This window comes from Mytilus galloprovincialis, chromosome 8, assembly GCF_965363235.1.
Source record: "Mytilus galloprovincialis chromosome 8, xbMytGall1.hap1.1, whole genome shotgun sequence".
Lineage (NCBI taxonomy): Eukaryota > Metazoa > Mollusca > Bivalvia > Mytilida > Mytilidae > Mytilus > Mytilus galloprovincialis.
The window spans coordinates 70207709-70231260 of NC_134845.1; the positions used below are offsets into that span (position 1 = coordinate 70207709).

The 23552-nt window shown below is 31.8% G+C and overlaps 1 protein-coding gene across 1 annotated transcript; it reads right to left on the reverse strand.

Moving 5' to 3' along the window:
• Positions 1 to 1406: 1406 nt before the first annotated feature.
• Positions 1407 to 15031, reverse strand: LOC143043771 (interferon-induced very large GTPase 1-like). Its single transcript, XM_076215949.1, has 4 exons — positions 14858 to 15031; positions 14345 to 14662; positions 5629 to 6788; positions 1407 to 1412 (listed from the first exon to the last, which is right to left on the reverse strand). Exons 1-4 carry the CDS (start codon positions 14943 to 14945, stop codon positions 1407 to 1409), a joined length of 1572 nt encoding a protein of 523 aa, XP_076072064.1. The 5' UTR covers positions 14946 to 15031.
• Between the last annotated feature and the right edge of the window lie 8521 nt (positions 15032 to 23552).

Sequence of the window (23552 nt, forward strand, 5' to 3'; positions counted from 1 at the left end):
GAAAATATTTCAATAGGTTTCAAAATTTATATTGTAAATATACACACTGCAGTTATTCATAGATATAAATAAAAAATATATTGTACCCTTACATCTAATCACAGGGCTCCTAATTTGACTTCCTTCACCTGTCTTGGGTACACAAAAGGCCAACCTAATGCTGGGAAAACTAAATACTACCGTTTTCCCTATACTGTGACATAAAATTACTTTATCTGATCAGTTGTCTCCCCTACTATCTAAGTTATCTCTCCTTAATTGGTAAAGTTGAAAAAAAATAATCAATTTTAAATATGGTGGTTTATTTTTTAATACAGCCGTAAATATGATAAAAAACATATTTTTTTTTATATTTGCATCAAAAGTCTTGCACATAAATTACAAACTACTCTCCAAATGTGTACATTTAATTAAAGATAAAGACCATCTGTTATCTGCTGCTTTAAAACTAAGATTGCAGAAGACACTACAGACACCTTAATCTGCTATATTTTATCCGACCTGTGTCAACATTTATTCGTACAATTTTGATCCCAAATTTCAAATGTTTGCATAGGTTGAAAGAACCAAACTTTAATTAAATTTCCGATTGCTTTTTGTAACAAAAAACTAAAACATATAAATACAATAAAGTCATGAACTTGAGCGTAAGTTGTATTCCAATTAACGATCTTCAATACCAGGTATATATACCGAATAAGACTCATATATTTGGTCAAATGACTGACCTGTTTATATGAGAATATTGATGGAGTTTACAGAATAAAGAGTATTGGACAAAGCAAGGAATGGAAAACAATTTGAAATAAAAAAGAAAAGAAAGGAAAATAATGAGAAGACAAATAAGTAAAACGAAATTTGAAAAAAAGTAGCCTACACTACTACAGATTAAAACATTACTGATTAAATGTATATGTTTCAATGACAAATAATGGAGTTGCGCCATTTGTGTAATACAAATAGTATGTGGTAGACATCTGTATATCGACAGAGTACAAACAGATTTTTTAAAGTTTTTTCTATTTTTTTAATCAAGCCTTTGAATTTTTAACATTTCATATATGATTTAATTATTTACACTAATATAACAAATAAACCATGTACGTATTTGACACTATCTCTGATTTTTTATTTACAAATTGCATCATTTTGATACCACGTTAAAAGGAGGAAATACATGAATGCATTTTAAAATTTTATTTTAATAACATCAAGGATTTGTATAGTCTTACTATATAAATCCTTGATAACATTCACAAATTCAGGAATTTGTCCATTATTTTCAGTGATCTTAAAAGTTGGATCTTTTCCAATATATTATTAAAACACAATTTTTGTTATTTAATGGAGTGAAACCTTATGTAATGATATCAAATTGCTATACAGACATAGAACATATACACGTATCATTCCTTCAAAACAGAACCAAATAATTAGCATCCTGTATCAGGTCGTATTTTAGTGGTTAGACGATCGGTCAATTAAAAATTGCATTTATAGTACTATTCTTCTCAACTTATATCTTAAATGCCAGTAACTCTGGTTTAGGTGATCCACACTTGAGAACTGCTGTTGTACGTTTTAGTTCCCTAAAGCTGTCAGAAAACGATAATCGATAGTCAATTCATGGTTCGTAGTGAGTTAAACATAAGCGCATATAAATAAGTTAGGCCAAGCTGGCTAAAATGTCTAGCCGAATTAAGTTACGAACTCTTTTGAAGTTTTAAATGCTAGAATGCGTCAAATCTAACACGAAGAACCAATAAAAGCAAATCTTCTTTGTTTTGTTTTCTCTTTTTTTTTTACATTTAATTTGTTAGTTAAATTCAACTGTTTGTCTTAGTTTTCACGTCTTTATCTTCAGTCAGATAAATAGACAAACTTTCTATTGCTTGTGCTTTTGATATAAGTGGCCAGTGTTTAGGAATGTCCGGTAGTTCTTTACAGTACAACTGTCTTACATTGTTTTTATATTTGTTCATTATCCACATCCAATATTGACTTTTATCATCGCTAACGGGAATTTCCCAATTAGGGAAATGCTTCTTATATTCTCTGTATTTTCTTTTCTCTTCGTTGTCTTTGCCTCTGTTCCATATGTATGTTTGATCAGTCCCTACCCAGTCGTTACAAAATTCTACACATAGCTTACTTGTTTCTAACCAACTTACCCCTCCAATTCCTTGAGGACGATGCTGAAGGCATTCGTGGTCTTTTTCTACGTGATGTTTATCCATTCGTATGCACGGTTCTTTGCAAAACATGCAAGTTTCCGAACATCCCCATAGTTTGAGCATGATTTTAGGGACAGGATTGTCATTCCATGAAACGGTGTTTTTTGTCCTATTTTCAAATAGAGTTGACACCTCTTTTTTAATGTCTTCGAGTTGCTTCTTCAATATTTCAATAAAGCTGTCTAAATTTGATACATTTCTTGATTTAACATGCGCCATTGTATCTTTTGATAAGGGGATTTTATTCTCGTTGATATTTTCAACAAAATAGTCTCTCCATTGAGAAACGGGTTTACAATTTCCTATTTTACATGTGTCGTTAGCGTAGGAAATAGCATTTTCTACCTTGGGAAATAATTTTTTAATTGGTGATTTGGCAAACTGTGCGTAGACGGTGCAACCATTTTCTTTATTTTCAAAATCGTCCTGGTTACATCTTTTATCCAATTTGAGGAAAAACAAAAGGGTCTTGAATATATGACTTGATGTCTGAAAATATTTCATTTTCAGCCAATGTTGTTAATATATCTTTAATCAGGCGAGTTTTTATCGAAGGATACATTCCCTGTATACAATTCTGTACATCTAAGGACATCATCCCAGAAATGTGTTTGTCAATTTATTTGATAAGAGCATCGCTGAAAAGGTCTAAAACATTTACATCTTCAGTTTTGCTTTCCACTGTGTTTGTAAATAATTTCCACACAGTTCCTTTATACTCTTCCATAACGGCCTTTGGACTGTGCTTCTCATTGTATTTGTCATCTAGTCTCTCAAAGAAAATAACTAAATACCGTTTTACATGTGTACAAACACAAGCACGAAACGCATTTGTCAAATTAAAATGGTAGACTCTGTGTGTATGTTTGTTGTGATTGTCAAATGCTTTACATATCATATTCAGAATCTCAGAAACATATAAAATATTAAATTTGATATCTTGATCCTGTAGTTGAGATAGTCTGGAATCAATTTTTCGGAATATGACATTTACAACTTCAATTATTTGAGTTTTACACTGGACTTTCGTAATTTTATTTTTAACATAGAATTGTGTATGAATGCTGTAATGTTCATCTTTGATGCGACTTATAGAGAATAGTTGTTCCAGCTGATCCATTGAATCATATGGAATTTCTGATAACATAGGACTCTGACTATTATCTGTCAAAAACGCATTATCTGAAGCGAAACGATTGTGTATTAATAAGTCTATTTGTTCTTTTATTGAAATTCCATACTCGATTGCTTGTGTATCAAACTGACTGATCCAACCATTCCACAACTCGGTGAACGCTTGCTGGATAACATCCTTGGTTGCAGAACTTCCTTTCATCTCGAGAGCAATTTTTTCAGCTTGACGATTAATCTCAATTTTATGCTTTGTTTTATCAGTCAGTTGTTTTTTCTGGACTTTTAATTCTTCTTTCATATTGAATATATCTTTTTTTGCTTGTATTGTTAATTCATCGCCAAAACTTTGTAATCTGTAATGCTTATTTTTTTTCCATTGCATCATAATATCTTTTAAGCAGTTACTGTCGATAAATAAATCCAAATCATTTTTGCCTTCAGTTATGCCAGAAGCAACAAGTCTTGAAAGCTGGAGGGAAATTTTTGTAATTTGTTTATCTAAATCATCTGGATGCTCACATGTCATAAGGCTACTTTTAGCATCGGCTTTTATAAACTCCTGAATTTTCTGCTCAAGTTTCCAGGTCAAACTATGAAAGTGTCGCTCCATGTCGTTGTATGCCTTGATTTCCAAACAGTTCCGGAAACTGAATACAAAATTGTCTTTAAGTATGCCCGACCAAAGATCATCTATTCGGGTAACTGTATTTGTAATAGTTAGATATGATTCTCTTTCAAAAATCAGCCTTTGGGTTATCGTTTTAAGGAAATTATTAACTGTTTCACTGTATCCAGGATTTGCAGGGGCCATTGGAGGATCACCCCGCCATAAATCCGAAAAATACCAGATGTCTTTTTCTATATCTAGCTGAATGACTTGGTTAAATGTTTGGATATCAGCAATTTGTTCTTGTGAGGCTGCTTCTTTGGTCATTGTATCAAGTTCGTCTATGAATTTCTGTCTACCTTCTTGCGTCTTTTTATTTGCATCCTGCGCTGGAACATTTTGATGAGCAAATATACATCTCTGTTTCAAATTTGATTTCTTGTTTGCAAGGTTAAGTCTTAGAAAAGCATGAACAACTATTTGTAAAACATCTTTTACTTCTTTAGTATTTTCTCCTTTGATGTTTACGATTGTGATATCACCCAACCCAACAATAAATGTTGCTAATTCATTGTCATTGGATTTCTTCAAATCGGATAATTCAACTGCTCTAAGGCCTTCAGTATCTGTGACGAGAATATACTCAAATGGGAAAGCATTACTTTCCACTGGCATTAGTTGTGCATATACGCCTCTTGTGCATCTTCCTGCACTGACAGCAAACTGGAAACCAAACATTGTATTTAAAAGAGTAGATTATCCAGAACTCTGAATTCCAAGCACAGATAAGGCTAATAACCTTTTGTCGACTAACAATTCTTCCAATTCTCGAAAAACAGCCTTTATCCATATCACTGGAACATTTGCCACATCTCCATCCATCAATTCAAAGGATTGTCCCATAAAAAGCAGTCTGGCAGCTATTTTTGGAAGAATTTCAACATACTGCTGAAGATTTTCCTTAAGTGTGATGCATTCTGATAAAGCTTCAAATATTTGACCAAGTTCCCTACATAAATGTTCAAATCCAAAAGATGCCTCATACAACTCTTTCCCACTTTGTGCAAGTCTTTTCAATAATTTGTCAATAACTGTTTGCTCTATTTTTTGTTCTCTTGCTATCTTTAGAGACCTCCAATCAGACGCATATTGTGATAGGAATTGGGGTAATACCTTTCTTGATCTGTCATCTAGTAAATTTTTAACCAAAGAAACGAATATCTGACATTCATTTTCCCTTCCACAAAATTGCCAAAGATTGTCAATAAACATCTTCATAAAAGGTCCAATCTTCTGGCATAATTCCACTTGTTTCATACGTTCATCAATCATGTTTTTCTTAATTTTACCTGCCTCAGCAGGACTTTTGTAAAATGACGTGTTTTGAAATGTTTTCAGTTGATGACTCCATGTTTCCCAATGCTCCCCTTGTACAGGAATGACTTCGTGTTTCACATTTGCACAGCTTTTAGGGAATAATTCCCATAAGTCATTAACGACGTGTTGTACATCTCGATAACATTCCATGTCTTCATTTATGTTAAGGTTGCTAGCCTTCAGTCTGGACGATATTGGTGATAAGGGTATTGTATCAACCAGCATCCGAATACTGTCTCTCATTTTTGTTCGGACATCTGCACTATCCCTCATTACTTGATCGATTTTTAAGACATGCAATTGAATCTTCTTCGGATATTGTTCTATTTGTTTTAAGAAATGGCAAATTTTTTTAATAACATCTTTTTTAGTGCTGCTATAAGCATCAATGGCTATAACGATTCCATTAACATTTTCAAGCAAAAAATCTAAACTGTTAGATGTTATTGTTTCATTCAAGTTGTTAACGTCTATCAGTATAACTAGAATAGTCGAAATTTTTGATAAAATCGTTAGCTGCTCATGAAATCGATTGGCATCACCACGTAAATTAAGAAATGTTGTGACACTGCTTACAAAATTAGATAACCTCGATGGAAGATACCATGCTGCTTCGATTAATCCCTCGCTGATGCAACGATTTGATGATCCCAATGGACAGTCTCTGTCGATAAATGTGTTGTGGTACTGATCATTGAGGATATTATTGGCAAGTTTTGATTTCGATACAGACGAATGTCCGAGACGAACAAATGAAACAACATGACAGGGACAGTTCAAAGACACATCAGAAAATGACCTACCATTTGATGAGCATTCAATAAAAACAGATTGTAGAGAGTTCAATGATATTGAAATATCTTCCTCATCATTCTTTGGGAAAACAAAGGGAACCGCTATTTTGCAAGTAAAGAACTTAGAAGCAAGTGTATGTTTTAGCATAGGGGACGCACATTTAAAGACAGCAATAGTGAGGTCGAGCGGGTTTATTTCTCGGTTTGAAGCTTTGGTTTTGTCTTCTAAAATGTTTTCCAAATAATTTTCGCATAAATAAGTTTCCCCTGTTTCAGGTTTGTATTTTTGTTTTAGGTTTTCTTGTACAAGCAAATCACGTCCATTAAAATTTATCATTAATATATTTTTAATAAACATAAATGCTATGTTTTTTAAAGTAACTGATTTGACAGATAGTTCGATCTTCATTACATCTCTAACTTGCATTTTTTCAGGGTAAAATTCATCTAATCCCAGAAGATTGATAAAAGTTTTGATATCAGTAGAACTTTCATCTGACTTCCGTAAATGAGTTTCTGTACTTTCATTACTAACTGCTGGTTTTAGCGGCGTGGTCAGCTGTTCTATTGATACGCAATCTTTATCATGTTTATCGGAAGGCAGAGGTCTTTTATTAATGCTGTTAACGTCCAATAATGCCTCTGAAAAAGAAATCGAATACCGGTATACAAATATAAATCAATTATCTTAAAATCAATTGTTAACGATTTTTTCCCTCTTAACATGATTGATTGATTGATTGATTGATGGATTGATTGATTGACTTAATAAACACATGAGACAGGGTTTCTTGAAACAAGCAAACAAGAAACAAATGAGATATTGGACCCCGTATTAAACACACTTGACCAACACACGCATGCAATGATTAATTGCTCGATTGATTGATTGATTGATTGATTGATTGATTGATTGATTTATTGATTTGTTGGCTGGTTGGTTGGTTAAACACATGGGACATAGCCTCTAGGAACACATGAAAAAGAAACTGAGAGCCTAGTTTCCGTGTCTAATCACTTGCGACCTAGCCTCTAGGAACATGTGAAAAAAGAATTGAGAGCATAGTGCATGTGTTCAAACACTTGAGACCTAGCCTCTAGGAACATGTGAAAAAAAATTGAGAGCTTAGTTCACGTGTTTTAACACTTGATACCTAGCCTCTAGGAATACGCGAAAAAGGAATTGAGAGCATAGTTTCTGTGTTTAAACACTTAAGACCTAGGCTTAAGGAATACGCGAAAAAGGAATTGAGAGCCTGGTGGCCGCGTTTAATTACTTGATGCTCAATGCTCTTCAACTTCGTACTTTATTTGGCTTTTTATTCTAAACTTTTTTGGATTCGAGCGTCACTGATGAGTCTTTTGTAGACGAAACGCGCGTCTGGCGTATATATAAAATTTAGTCCTGGTATCTATGATGAGTTTATTTACAACCACTGGGTCGATGCCACTGCTGGTGGAGATTTATTTCCCCGAGGGTATCACAAGCCCAGTAGTCAGCACTTTTTGTGCTGACATGAATTATCATTGATATTGTTATATTTATAAGTAGTGTTGTCAACGGTTAACCGGTTAACCGGTTAATCGGTCGAACGACTGAATACCGAATACCAAAAACGCTAACCGGTTAACCGGACTTTTTTTCAATTTTGATAGATTTTATATAAACTTGTATTGAAATTATTAAAAGGTTAGGTTTTACTTAAAAAATGTCGTCGTGGTAATTAATTTGACTGTAAATTGATTGCTATTGTTAATCCCATCAACATAAAATTAATTAGAATTTGTCTCTCAGCTCGGGGCAGGATCTTAAAGAAACATAATTAGTATACTTGTTTTTTTAGCAGTAACTCTAAATCAGTAATGGGATTAAATTTTGCGATTTACTTCATTATTTCGTTTCTGATCTAATATTGGGTAAACCTACATCTAAATGTGCAACCTCCGTCGTGCAAGGCTTAGTCTTACTTTAAACGAAATGCTAACTCAAAAATTGTGAAATGCAAACCAATGTGAATGTGCTCAATGCATACGTGATAGTAAGAGTAACATGCAAACAAAGTAAAGAAACAGGCCGTACGGTGACCTATAGTTGTTGATTTCTGTGTAATTTTGATCTCTTGTGGAGAATTGTCTCATTGGCAATCATACCACATCTTCTTTTTTATAATTAATCACTCAAAATGAAACACTCCGCATCATTTTCGGAGACAAGAAGTGAAAAGGAAAGAATAATCATTTTCAAACATATTCAATTTCACGACATCAAGTAGTTTTTTTTATTTTATTTTTCAATCTGAAGTTGGTACAAACGCTATAGTTGATACGGTGTAGTTGCTTATTAAAAGTCAAACTTCGCAAGAATCATCACAGACAAGCCTGATAATGCCAGAGGAAAAACCTCAATTCTTAAAGCATAAATTTATGACTTGGATAACAGGTTGTCAAATTGACACTCATACCACATCTTATATCCATGTGTAGGGTACTATTGATAAGGCTTGCAAGCACCAACTCAAACTACCGGTTAACCGGTTAATCCGTCGAACGATTATCCGAGTAACCGGTTAGGCAAAAGTGTACGATTTGACAACACTATTTATAAGTTAACTGTTTACAAAATTTTGATTTTTTTAAAAACTAAGGCTTTTCTAACTCAGACATAGATTACCTTAGCTGTATTTGGCAACACTTTTTGGATCAATGCTCTTCAACTTCGTACTTTATTTGGCTTTTTGTTCTAAACTTTTTTGGATTCGAGCGTCACTGATGAGTCTTTTGTAGACGAAACGCGCGTCTGGCGTATATATAAAATTTAGTCCTGGTATCTATGATGAGTTTATTGATACCTAGCCTCTAGGAACACGCGAAAAAGGAATTGTCTAGTGTCTAGTGTCTAGTGGCCATTTTTAAACACTTGATACATAGGCTTAGGGAATACGCGAAAAAAGAATTGATATATAGAATGTGCTAACAGATTTAATTTTCTCTTTTAGAGGTCATTGAATTTGATGTCGGATCATGCATGCTTTTTTCGTACACATATTTACGGGAACACAGATTTGATTTTAATGCATGTTTAGAAATTTGATTCTAGGATTTTACTACTATTTACAAACTTTGGAGGGATTTCCATGTCATTGATTTTAATTTCCCAATCCAAATTGGAACGTCAAGCGGTCTGCACGTGATTTATATTGCAAACGGAAAATATATATTTTTTTTTTTCGGTTTATTTTACAGGTAAAATATTGTTCAATTGCTGACCAACGGTCGACTCCTTTATTTTGCATGCGCACACAAATAATGCTGGTGTTGTAGTACTTTCACAAAATGTTTATCGATTAATTTTCAGAAATACATAAATTGGAGCAGATTTTGCAGGAATGGACTTGTATTTTAGAAAGAAGTTTATTCATAAAAAAAAAAGAAGGATTTGCATTTTTATAATAAAACATAAATGGGATTTTAAAAAAGGGGGTCTAGAGGGGTAGTTGTGTGACTTGGATGCGTAACAAAGATAAATTGCATGTACGCATCATGATAGCTGTAAAGTTTGAAGCTATAATTAGCTAATTTGTTCATTTTTCCATTTCAGTGGCATAGAACCTCCCCATAAATGATGCGTAACATCATGACAAAAACTCTGCAGTCGCTACTAACATTTTGATCTCATTATTTAAAAATTTTACTCCTAAATTTTTTTCAGTGTAAAAGCAGCATGAAGTGAATGTACAAATTTAGAACATGACATTGACCTTTGAAGTTTTAGAGATACAAGAAAACAGTGTTTAGGAAGATAACACTTACACGGAAAAGTGTTTTTTTTTACGCGTTGTCAGTTTCAAAGCATATAAACTGTTCGATATCATATTCTAAATACCTAAACGACGTCTTGCGAAACAACAAAACAGCGAAGGAACAATATTAGGTGGAAGAAAAAAAATTAAAAATTATAATAATCAAAACAAAAGCAATAGGTCTTTCCACAGAAAAGTTGAAAGACCTAATAATGCTTCGCATGTTATAGTCAGAACGAAACTACGAAATCATATCAGCACAAAGGTTTATAGCATTTCATGCAGTCTGCATGTTTTGTTTGTAACATATCATTACACAACACAGATGCTACAATTTCATCTGCGAGGCCTTGTTTTTATATGCTAAAAATCTATTGTTTTGAAAACGAATAAGTTAACCCGTAAATCATCGTAGTTCATGGAATACAAGTGATAATCATGGCTTTGTTTTGTTATGAATATTACAAATTGACAAATATCTTCCAATCATTTGATGTGTGATTAGCATATATATATCCAACAGAAAAGCAGCCTTTCTCTCTCTAACTTATATTATCAAGATACTTGATTTCTTGATTGACAACGTATGTGTTACGTTTGCCATGTTTGTATCTTGCTGTTATCGTTGGTTTTTTTTGTCATAATTTAAAGATCAAGAAGCAGCATAAACCATACATTGCCATAGGAGAGATGAGTTGATCATTGTTTGCTTTGACTTCAGTGAAATAAATCTCATGCATGTTTAGTACGACAACTAATTACAATAAATACAATACATAGACCAGCAAAAGGGGAATGTAAGACCAATTTTACTATTTTATATGTCCCAGTCACCATAAGGTATAACATAGAACAGACAACAAGTAACAGAAGTAATAGTATTTTCGTGATACGTAATTTTAAATCTAAGACTCTCTCATATTGTAATAGTATTAAAACATTTGACTTTCTACACTTTACACAAGTATTCACCATTTCAAACTAAAAGAAAAATTGAAGGAGTTTGTATAACTTTGTTTTATTTAAAAGAATGGTGAACGTAGATACAGGTATCTTGTCTTCGGGAGCGATAAGTCCTACTTTGTAAAGATTAACTTTAATTCAAACAAAAAATTCTCTGAAACTAACATTATCAAGATACACTTGATTTCTTAACTGGCAACATATTTGTTACGGTACGTATTTTTCTACAGACTGCCGGAATTCCAATGGGAACCAAGTGTGTCTCTATTCTTGTCGACTTGTTTCTTTATTATTATAGGTGGCACGGTAGTATTTGCATTCCAGAATTTAGGTTGCTCTTTTGTGTACCCTACTTAGGTTAATGTATCTAAACAGTGCGATTGGACAAAACATACAGTATCAACTGAACTTACTTTCCCAAACTGAGGGATGAATCAGGTGTAAAAAAATATGAAAAAATTTTACATACAGATGAAAATGAATTTTTGAGATTTTTTTTAAATTTTGTATTCACTGCACCATAAAAGACCTAAAAGTACTAGTGGCCTTAGGTTTTTTAAAAATAGCAAAAAAAGTAAACGGTCATGATACACATTCAAATTCATTTCTGAATAGTAAAATGAAAGTACTTCAGTTAACTGTGAATGTAGAATTTTTTGCAGTGTTAGAAAGTGGTGAAAATTCTAAAAAGGCTATCATTATCCCTTATGGGCCAGGAAATACTACCGTGCCACCTATAAGGCTTACTTCATACAGGAACTTCTTATGAAGAAAGAGAAGTTAGCGATATCCTTTAACTTTATGTTCGCTATATATATGATGTTCTCTCACTAAATTATACGAAATTTGGTGACTATGTTGAACAAATCTATCCCATCGAACTAGATATAAAGGATACAACAGATACAGTTAAGTATGTCTCATATCTTGAATTACATCTAAAAAATGACAATAAAGGTCGGTTGAAAACAAAACTTTACGACAAAAGAGATGATTTCAGCTTCCCAATTGAGAACTTTCTATTTCTATGTAGCAACATTCCAGCAGTACCTGCATATGGAATATATATCCTCCAATTGATACGATATTCCCTGGCTTGTTTTTCCTATCATGGATTTCCTGGAAAGAGGTTTACTGGTCACAAGAAGCTATTAAACCAAGAATTCCAAATGGTGAAGTTGAAATCATCCCTTCGTAAATTTTACAGGCGCCATCACGAGTTTGTTGACTGTTATGGAATAACCGTATCACAGATGATATCAAATATATTCCTTATGTCGTACATTTTTTGTACCTACAATCCCCTTCTCTTTTCACGAATGTAACTTACCGAATTAGACTATTCACCGGATTTGTAATAACATAAGTGTCACGACGGGTGCCACATGTGAGTTTGACAAAACACACTCACAAAGCAACATCAACTCATTCAAACAAATGAAATAGCCATGACTGATTGATAGGCCAATGAAGTAAATATAGAAATTAGAAGATTTGATATGAATGCCAAGAAGACAGCTCTCCAAAAGAGACTAAATGACATAACTATTTCAACTATAGGTCATCGTTTGACCTTATTTTAAATTTAAACGACAAAAACTATTGATCTTATCTATGTAAAAAATACTAAGTAAAACAAATATGTTACTTCGCAACAAACGACAACCAATAATTAGCAGTTTCCTGACTTGAGAGAGGCACATATAGAAAGTGGCGGAGTTAAACTATTTTGAAGGCGTCAACCCTCCCCTTACATTGAACAATGGTGTAACATTACAACAGAAGAACAAACTATAAATATAAAAAATCAGTTCAGAAAAACTTACTCATAAGATTGATACAAATAGAAATATACATTCAATAAAAACACAAAGTGGATGTGGAAGACTAATTATACATCCCTAAAACAAAAAGACATTATGGAAAGATCGGAGTTACTGACAGCTTGATCAAAGCCAATAACGAGTTGAAAAAGAAATTTAGCATCTCAGTACACATTACCAAATGTATCTGGTGGATGCTATCTGCTAAACAAGACAAACCGGTTGAATCGGTTAACAAATGGGAGTTACAAACTGATACAAAACGTAGCATTGCTATAAAGTTTTAATAGCACTAAATGGCTTTTGTTTTACCAAAAATATATTTTATTTCTGACTAAAATCCATATCTTAGAAATTTGATAATTTTCTTTATGATAATTGCTTTTTAATCAGTTTGTCTTCAAACTCATTTATTGTGAAAAGATTCATTATAATAAATCTTCTATTTACTATAAAAGCAAATGTCAAAAATGTCATGGTTTTTTTCTCAAATAAAGCAAAATATTAATCGGTAAATAAACTCTTAAATACCAGAATTAAAGACTCATCAGGGACGCACGAATGACGAAATCAAAAAGTCCAAATAAAGTACGATGATTAAGATTTAGAGGACCGAAATTACAAACGATTTAGCCAAATTAAGATAATATCACATACGAAAATGTGGTGTTATTGCAAATGAGACAACCAATTCACTACGCGACATATAAATTAACAACTATATGTCACCTTACCGCCTTAAACAATGAGCAAGACCCACACGACATAGGTAAACCTCTACAACTAAGTTGTAGAAATTACAATTTGCCTGTTTTTTATCGAATATTTGTGCTTTTAGTTCTATTATGTCCAGTGGCAGATCTAGATATTTTCATAAGTGGGAGACCATTGAATGCCTAACAGGCCGAACAGGGTCCCGCTCTAGTCATGCTTCAGTGATTCCCTATATAATCAACAAAATTTCTCCCAAATAAGGGGGAGCCGGGCCCCTGCCACCCCCTAAATGCGACTTTGATGTCCATCGTGTTGTTGTTAAAACATGTTCTTATTATTTTCAGCAGACATTTGTATGGCCCTATCGTTTTATAAAAAAATTACTCTCCTTTAAAAACTACAAATTGTTTGTCAAATTATCATGTCCATTTGTAATGTTTTAAAACTTTTCACAGGCTGTAATATTATTTTTATTTTTTATTCTTTATTGAAAAGCACTTTTACGCCCACATGGGCCAATAAAACATTATACATGTTTTACAATTCATTAATGAAACTTCAATCTTTCTATCAAGCCAGTTTGTGCTTCAAAATAGCTTTCAAAATCACCTTTCCTACTATACTTATTACAATCCGTAAAAGGTATCATCCGGTAATAGTGTTTGTTTGTATATTTTGCCATGTTCTATGCCCTTATTGAATATACAATAATTGTAAAACGTTATTTTGTGTTTTAGCAATTATATAACATTATTAGGCATAAAGTATGAGATGAATCAATCAAAACTGATTTGAACTTGTCTATTTTCTATTTGTCATCATTTTATATTTCTAATCTGTCTGTTACTTTCAAGTTTTTCTGATTGTAATATTAAGACGATAAAAGCTCCTAATTTACCTGATCTGTCCGGTACCTTCAAGTTAACACCAAGTTCTGCATGTTCTGTTGTATCAATTGCTGCTTCTGATAGTATTGTAGACATCATTTTGTTAACTTCGGAACGAAGATTACCGACATTACATAGTAACTTGTTTGCTATCTCTGCAAATACGCTGAGGTCATCGGTTGAAATAGCTTTAATTCTGATATTCATGTCGGATGTTCCGTTTAATCTGAATTCATCTATAGCTTCAAAAACTTTTGTTTTATCCCATGACGTCGGTACATCAAGTTGCATGAAAACCGGTATGTGGATTCTTCGCCTGTCCATGTTGTCTGAAACGTCAAATTAAAGTTGTAAAATTAAAAAAATTATCAGTAGTTTTTTTGTCATTATATATATTGATGTTTAAAGAAAGGAAGATAACACATTGAATGATTAGACAGTTGATATTTATTTGTAGCACATACGAAATAATACATGTTAAATTAGAATGTTGAAATTATAAATTCTTTGTGAGAAAAACATACCTTCCTTTACTAGTTCTGTTACATCAAACTTTTCCCAATCCTCTTCAATACCAAATATGTTAATCATTACGTTTATCTTGTCAATCATAGTAGTTAGAGTTTCTGTGAAAATAGGAGGGCAGTATGATATATGATATGATCATATACTTAGCGTTAATAACATTAACAATACAGTATGATAATATCAGATTATTACATGGCATTTTTCATATCGCCTGTATTATCAGCCCTAGGTTCAATATCAGCCCAAGAGGTTCATGGCTCGAGGGCTGATATTATCCGAGGGCTGATAATACATGCGATATGAAAAATGACATGTTATGATATTTTTATCATATGCTTCAACAATGGAGAAAAATAACAGATTCATATATTGATCCTTTTACGTGGTTCCCAAATAAAAGTTCAACGAGTGAAAAGTTCACGGACGTCGGACCCCAAGTTTAGTACATTCGATACGAGATATCTCTATCATATGCGTCAACTGAGAAGAAAAATATTTTAATATGGACGAATCGACAAAAAAATATGATTCAACAATAAACATAATGAACACTGTTTTGAAAAGTCAACTTTTTTTAGAGAAACTTTCTAAATTATGTGTGAAACTTTATAAACATGCATTAAATTAATTTTATTTAACAATTTGTTTGTTTTTTTTTTGTTTGTTTTTTTTGTGGTTTTTATTAAATTATTTTATACAATATACTTTCCAGTATACAAATAATTGTTTTTTCACTTTCACTGAAAACGTAGCATTGAGATGTATTTCCGGAATTTGCCGAGTATCACCGTAAAGCCATGCGATAACGTTACGGAAAGGCATTTGATAACAATCGAAGCATATGATAAACTTTTCTTATCAGCCCGCTAAGCAACAATTCCAAAAATATGGAATTTACGTTAATTTAATGCTATTATCATACAGTAAAAATCATATGTTATTTAGTCTAAGTATATGATAATAGCATTATATTTACCGTAAATTATTATTATATATATGTAAATTACGTGAATTACATATTTTTCCGAAATTGTGATTAGCGGGCTGCTATGAAAAATTTATCACATGCCTTAACGTAACGTTATCACATGGCTTTCCGGCGATACTCAGCAAATTTCGGAAAATAAATCTGAATTGTACGCTTTTAGTGAAAAACATTACTATTAAAGTAGGGTACATGTACAAAACAATTATTACGAAATAATACACCATTGAATGTAAAATGCAAAAAATAAAATAGTAGATAAATAATTCTACAATAAATACATTTTTACAAGTTTCCAGCATAATTTGGAAAGTTACATTTACAAATGTTGATTTTTTTAATTAGTCATCAAAGGTACCAGGATTGTAATTTAGTACGCCAGACGCACGTTTCGTCTACATAAGACTCATCAGTGACGCTCATATCAAAATATTTATAAAGCCAAACAAGTAGTGTTCGTTATGTTTTGTTGATTTTTTTTATCGTTAATATAAAAATATATCATGCTGTTGTTCTTTTCCTCTATTTTTTGTGTATTCTAATTCTTTGATTATTTATTCTTGAATGAAACACTGTTAATTTTATTTTTTATAAGCCCTTACCATACCAAACCCAATCATCAAATGCAAATAATGATTATATCCTTACAATTTCATGTAAATATGGTACACACAAAGGGCTGGCTATTGGGCTGTTGACTCTCTCATGGACAAAATGTTCACCAGCAATAGTTTGTATCCGGATTTTTGAACTCATCAAAGATACGACGTTTATAATTGTGTACCTTAGACGAGAGTTTCGTTTACATAAAATTCATCGGCCAGATATTAAAACACAGATTCGATTCTATATAAATTAAAAGTTTTCAGGTGGAATTGAAATATGCATTAAAATGATGAAAAATTGTTCATAATTTTCCAAAGCGTTGCATATTAATTGTGATATCTTTAAAATTATAATAAATATGATAGTTCACAGAACTTTTTGATACCTGAACTTCACCAAATTCCGAACAAATAACGGGGCATTGCCGGTTCATCTGCATGTTCCACCAACGAATTGTCCATTAGATTGTTTAAAATACTGTCTGCAGTGAAAGAGGGTCTTAAGAAATATTTTTAATTTTATTTTCTTGTGTATAATTCGGAGTTTAGTATGACGTTCATTATCACTGTACTAGTATAAATATTTTTTTGGGGCCAGCTGAAGGACACATACGGGTGCGGGAACTCTCGCTACATTGAAGACCCATTGGTGGCCTTCGGCTGTTGTCTGCTCTATGGTCGGGTTGTTGTCGCTTAGACACATTCCCCATTTGCTTTCTCAATTTTAAGAAATTGTTTACTCGCGTAGTGGTATTAATCATATGTGGATTCATAAAAAAAATAAGGAATTTCTGGATAATGTTAAATCTCGGTCTTTTTCTGAACTTATTTCTATCAAAACTTTTGATTTTTTAACCCTGTATACAACCATTCCCTGTGTGAATTGAAAAATCGCCTAACAGAAATAATCCACAAGGCCTTTCAACATAAAAATGGTAGTATACGCTATAAATTTCTTACTTTTGGATACCATAAGGCATATTTTGTAAATAGCGAACAAAGGGTAAAACATCCTACACAGAGGAACAATTGACCAGTATGCTGAAGTTTCTTATCGACAACATTTTTGTTGAATGTGGAGGTCAACTTTTTCATATGCGTACTAACGCTGTTTATCATCGTAACGATGTGTAAGTGGCTCTGTACTTATGCATCCCGTCATTGTGTTGTTTTTATTATTTTTCATTTTTACTGGTGTGCTTTGTCCGTGTGACATGTATATCTCTCTGTACTTTAAACATCCCGCTATTGTGTTATTGTTCTGTTATAATTTTTGCATAATTTTAGCGACACAATTATTTTATATCTCTACCTGTGAGACGTTTACATTTTGTCGTCAAACACGCGATTCTACGCCAGAGTTACAATGTAATGTTAACATAACGATTCGGTCCCAGTTCTTAAAATCCTTTAAAGGTTGATTTGGCATACATAAATAAATTACAAATAAACGAGATTGTTAAATATGATATAAATAAAATTGAGAATGGCAATGGGGAATGTGTCAAAGCGACACTATGCTTTTTTGTGGTTCATTGTTATATATTTGTTTGGTTTTTTTTTTGTGATGAAGATTGTGACATGATGTTGACTGCTGTACCCATTTTTTTTTTAACATTTTGACCTTTTGCGTTTATTTGTTTTATTCATGCATCGTTGTCAATATAATGGAATTTGATGCGACTGTCATACAAGTGAAAGGTTTAGCGCTATAAAACTAGGTTCAATCCACCATTTTCTACATAAGAAAATGTCTGCACCAAGTCAGGAATATGACAGTTGTTGTCCATTCGTTTGATGTGTTTGAGCTTTGGATTTTGTCATTTGATTCGGGACTATTATATCTCTAATATATATAGGAGGCCCGTCTCCAATGAGAACCACTATACGAGGGATTTCACATGTCACATGTAAAGCAGGATATTTATTCCGAAGCAATGGAATATGTGTTCTAAGAAATCCTATCAACTAATAAACAGATCAAAATAATTGTGAGGTTAGACTGTTTAAACAGTCTAATAAAACCATACCTTTAACAATGGCAAAGTATATATATCGGAGGGATGTAGGACTATTTGTTGACATAACTATATACATGTAGCAAAACATTATTAGTTATACTTTAACTATTGAGAACTAAATCAGTTTATAAACCTATAAAGAGCTATGCAATATTTAAAGATGTTCCACGTTAGCGGAAGGTTGTCGCCCTATTATGTACATGAATGTCCCAATCCAAGAGCCTGTTAGTCATTGTTATATATCATGTTTTGCTATGTTACATATTATTTTTTTCTTTACTACTTTGTTCATGAATAAAACCCTTAGTTTTCCCCGTTTGAATTGTTTTACATTTTTCATTTCGATGCCTTTTAGTGTTGACTATGAAGTATGGGTTTTGTTCATTGTTGAAAGCCGTACAGTGACCTGCTGGTGCTAACTTTTACATCATTGCGTTTCTTGTGAAATGTTTTCTCATCGCCAAATCATACCCCTTCATCTTGTATGTACAAATCATTACACATTAATAACTTGTAAAAAATGGCAGTTGTCAATCAACATAAATAAAACTAAAGTGATAGTATTTCAACAAAAAAACATACCATACACTAAAGCAGAGTTTACTTTGGATGGTTATAAATTAGAAAAAGTATTAAAATATAAATATTTAGGTAATACTATAGAGGCTTCTGGTAAATTCCATACATCACATATGGAACTATAAAAAAAAGGCACAAAAGTTCTATTCAGTTTGTTTAAATATTTGAATAATATAGAAAATATACCTATAAATATACATAAAAAACTGTTTGAATCTTTAATAAAACCTATTTTAATGTATAACTCAGAAATTTGGTATATGGACTACTATGAAAAAATATTAAGATCTCAGAGTAGAGCAATAAATAATCATAAAGATTTTGATTTACTAACATCAATTGATAATAGCTTTATTGAAAAGGTGAATTTAAAATTTTGCAAATTAATTCTAGGTTTAAGTAAAAAAAACAGTAAACATTGCATCAAGGGCAGAGTTAGGACAATATCCAATAGATGTATATGTAAAGGTTCAAGCACTAAAATATATGGCAAGAGTATCTAACACAGAAATTAATCCGTTGTTATATGATGCATATTGCACAGCTAAACTGTTGGATGAAACAGGAACCTATTCTTGGTATACCTTTGTAAAATATATAACTCATGAAAATAATCTAAATATATCTGATATACAAAATATTGACTTTATAAAAGAAAAATATAAAATGAATAAACACATGAAAGAGATTGTGCAAGAAAACTATAAACAGCTGTTCTTTAAAAAATTAAATTCTTTAACAGAAAATAATAAATTATTTATCTATAATAGTAAATTCAAAAAGAAATATGAAACTGAGCCTTATTTACTTAAAGAAAATAACTTTGAAATAAGGAAAAAATTCACTAAATTAAGGGTGAGTGACCATATGTTGGAAATTGAAAGGGGTAGATACAAAAATATAAAAAGAGAAGAACGTTTATGTCAACATTGTTGTCTAAATAAAATAGATGATGAAGAGCATTTTTTATTTACATGTACAAAAAACAAAGATTTGAGATTTGAATTTTTGCAAAAAGTTAAAAATATCTATTCCGATATAGATAATATGGATAATTTGGATAAATTGTTTTTATGTCTTTCTTGTCCGTCAATTATGCAGTATGCTGCTTCATTTGTTAAAAAGTCATGGTCACTGAGGAGGGTGGACTCAACAACTGCATAATAGATACATATATGTATATAATGTTTGGTTCTTTTGTTGTTTTTTTCTGTATGATGTATTGTAAAATTACTATGTTGATTTATGTATGCCTTCAACCCATATGGGTACAAATGTGCATTATATTCAATAAACTAATAACTACGTTCTTTCAGGTGCTCACGATCGTGTTCCACTTATGTTGATAATAGATAATCAGCAAATATTGATCATTTAATCTGTCAAGAATTTATTCATGTGTTAAAATTTTGGAAACTAACGGAGAAACTGCTTGTTTGTTGAAATTTAACCAATAAGATGATAAAATCTTTGTCCTTATGTTAGAACGCAATAGTATTTACTTATTCAATCTTTATTATCGTATCTGGTCAAATCCTGTCCAAAATACCAATATCTAAACATATACCTTTCCTTTAGAAAATGTAGAGTCACTTAATGGTATGTTTGCTATATAAAAGCGCATATTTACCGATTTTTTTCATGGTTTTCTGACAATTGTTTTCCATTAATCTAGTAAAACTCCGAGGCATGACGTTATGTAACGCAGCTGCTTTCTCTGTGATTTCTTGCATTTGCGCTCTCTTGGTGAAATATACAAAGTATGGAATAAACTAAACATAAATATACAAAAAGTGTCCAAAATTTTTCGTCAGATGAACTTCAAATTTGAGGCCAAAATTGGCCCTTACCGGACCTACTCCGTTATTATGTTGTATATTCTTTAAATTTGAATCATTCAACAAAAAATTATAATTCTGTATCTGATCCAGTCTACTTTCAAATTGGTTAATTTTCCTTAAAACAATTTGATTTTTTGATAAATATTATTTTTGTTATAAATTCTTTTATATTAAACCATTTTTGAGAGAGAGAAAAAAAATTACGGACGATGACTCATGTTTTTTTCAGTGTTATATCAGATTCAGAATCAGAATAATTTATTATAGTGTCACATACCAATATAAACACAATGAGTACATAATATGCAATTAAAAATTGAATATTACAATTAAAATATTGGTACCCAGCCAAATTACTGACTTATGAGACACTTTAAAAATATAACACATATTATAATACAAATAAAACTAATGTACTAAAATATTACTGTACACAATATCTTCTTCGATAAAACATTTGATACAAAGTTTTAGCTAAAAATGGTTGAATAGCATCATTTGACATTAAAAAAATTAATTTGTCCTGTAAATCAAGATCGTTAAATCATGGGGATTATAAATAAAATAGTTGAAAATTTACGTAATGCATGTAATATGTTTTAAAACTTTACACACTTCTTGGTTATATTAATCTAAAAATCTGTATACTTTTTGGTGATGATTCAAAATTTTATTTTGGAGTTATTGAGTTTTTTTGTTAGAAAAAAGGGGGTTTTCACATGTTGCATCGTATCTTAAAAACCATTAATGACTTTTGCTTAAAACTTACACACTTCTTAGTTCTATTGATAAGCTTTGACAACACACCCGTTATAAAATATGAATACATTGTTCCGATCATATACTCACGTTTTTAATTTAATGAGCTACCCGACGTTACTTAACGATGACGTGTGACTATAAGCATTTTATGGGAAATGCATGCTTATAATACCGATAACAACAAGTAAACTTATACAATAAACTCATCATAGATACCAGGACTAAATTTCGTATATACGCCAGACGCGCGTTACGATGCCCAAGTGTGTTATAAGCATTTTTTTTTTTACATATTAGTGAAATTATCCTTTCAATTCATCCAAACCTTTCTAAAACCTTATTATCAATAGTTATTTAAAAATATGTCTTGTGATTTATTCAGTTTGCCTCATTCTATCATGTAATTGTAGAAGCAGGAACGGCAAATATCTGCATTCATTAAGCGCTATTATGCCCTTTATGCAGATATTTTATATTTTATATTTGTTATTTTACATCTTATATTTAGCACAAAGGGCCAACCCGTGCACGAGTATTTGTCAAAATATGAATCTTATGGATTGACACAATTCTCACTTCAAGCAGCCATTTCGTCTATTTTAATTGAAATTCGACGAAAGAAAGAAATATCTTACCTCAAATTCAGCACATTTGTTTTTCCAGTAATCTCTACAAATAATCTCATACTTCAACATGTAATCACCAACTATAGTAAGCTTTTTTGTCTGCATAATATTTTTCTCGATTTCTATAGCATATGCACTATCAATTACTTTAGCTATTCCCATTATGGACTCTCCTACTTTTGTCCATTTCCTGCTAAATTGTTCATCTGTTATTTCTTTTATATCTGATAGATGGAATATTTCGTTTCTCACATCTTTAATTTGTTCTATCCAATTATCTATTCCCAGCTCGTTATTTCCACATTTCTGAATTATATAGTTTGCTAATGTTATATCAGCTACTTTAACATTAATGTTTTCTTTTGCAGAATATTGACAGATGCAAACTTGGGTCAATGTATTTCCTGCATATTTTTTGTGTTCATGAATCTGTTTACCTTCGTCTGATTTATACAGTATTAGTAACTGCTTCCTTGATATTAGTCTCTCTCCAAATATTCTCCCCTTAACGCATTCACAACATTTAGATGTTTCATAAATATGCACCAATTTGTGTTTCTCCTTATTTAGAAAAGTTTCAAAACTATCGTGTCCGAGTATTTTTTGTCTTATATACTTCCAGATAACAAGGTATGCTACATCAACAATGACGGCAACTAATTTAAAGAAGTTTATTCTACCTTGTTGCGGCATGTCTGAATCGTTGAGAGAAAACAAATGTGTTTTGTTTTGTAAACTAGTTCTTGCCTAAGAGTAAGAACAGTAGGTTTATCTAGGCCATCTGAAGAGAAATGTAATTGAGTGATTAAGTATCATTTGATAAAAATAAATATGCTCATAATATACTAAATTTATTTGCAGAAGTGCTCAAACAGTCGTAAAGAAGAAAAAACTGAAATGAACACAGCACGAGTTTTACTGTCACCATTACGAATGGTTTACCGTTGCAATAAATCTATATATCAACTCACAAGCGACCTGTTTTGCGCTTATAGAATTGTTTTTGTTCAATGAATCTTCTTATGTGAATTCGCATAGGAGCTGCAGGAGACATTTCGCCTGTCAACGAACCCGGTCTTGTTCATTAAGTGTTTATGCGAAACCCTTAGTATAAGTTGTCTGCTTTGAATTTTCATATTAGTCGGTTTTTGAGATTTGAATATTAGTATACACTAGTCAAAGACACTTGGCTTATATTATGTCACATACGACATGCAAATCTGAAGACATTTTACTAAAAGAAGCACTGGCACTATCTAAAAGCCTACATGA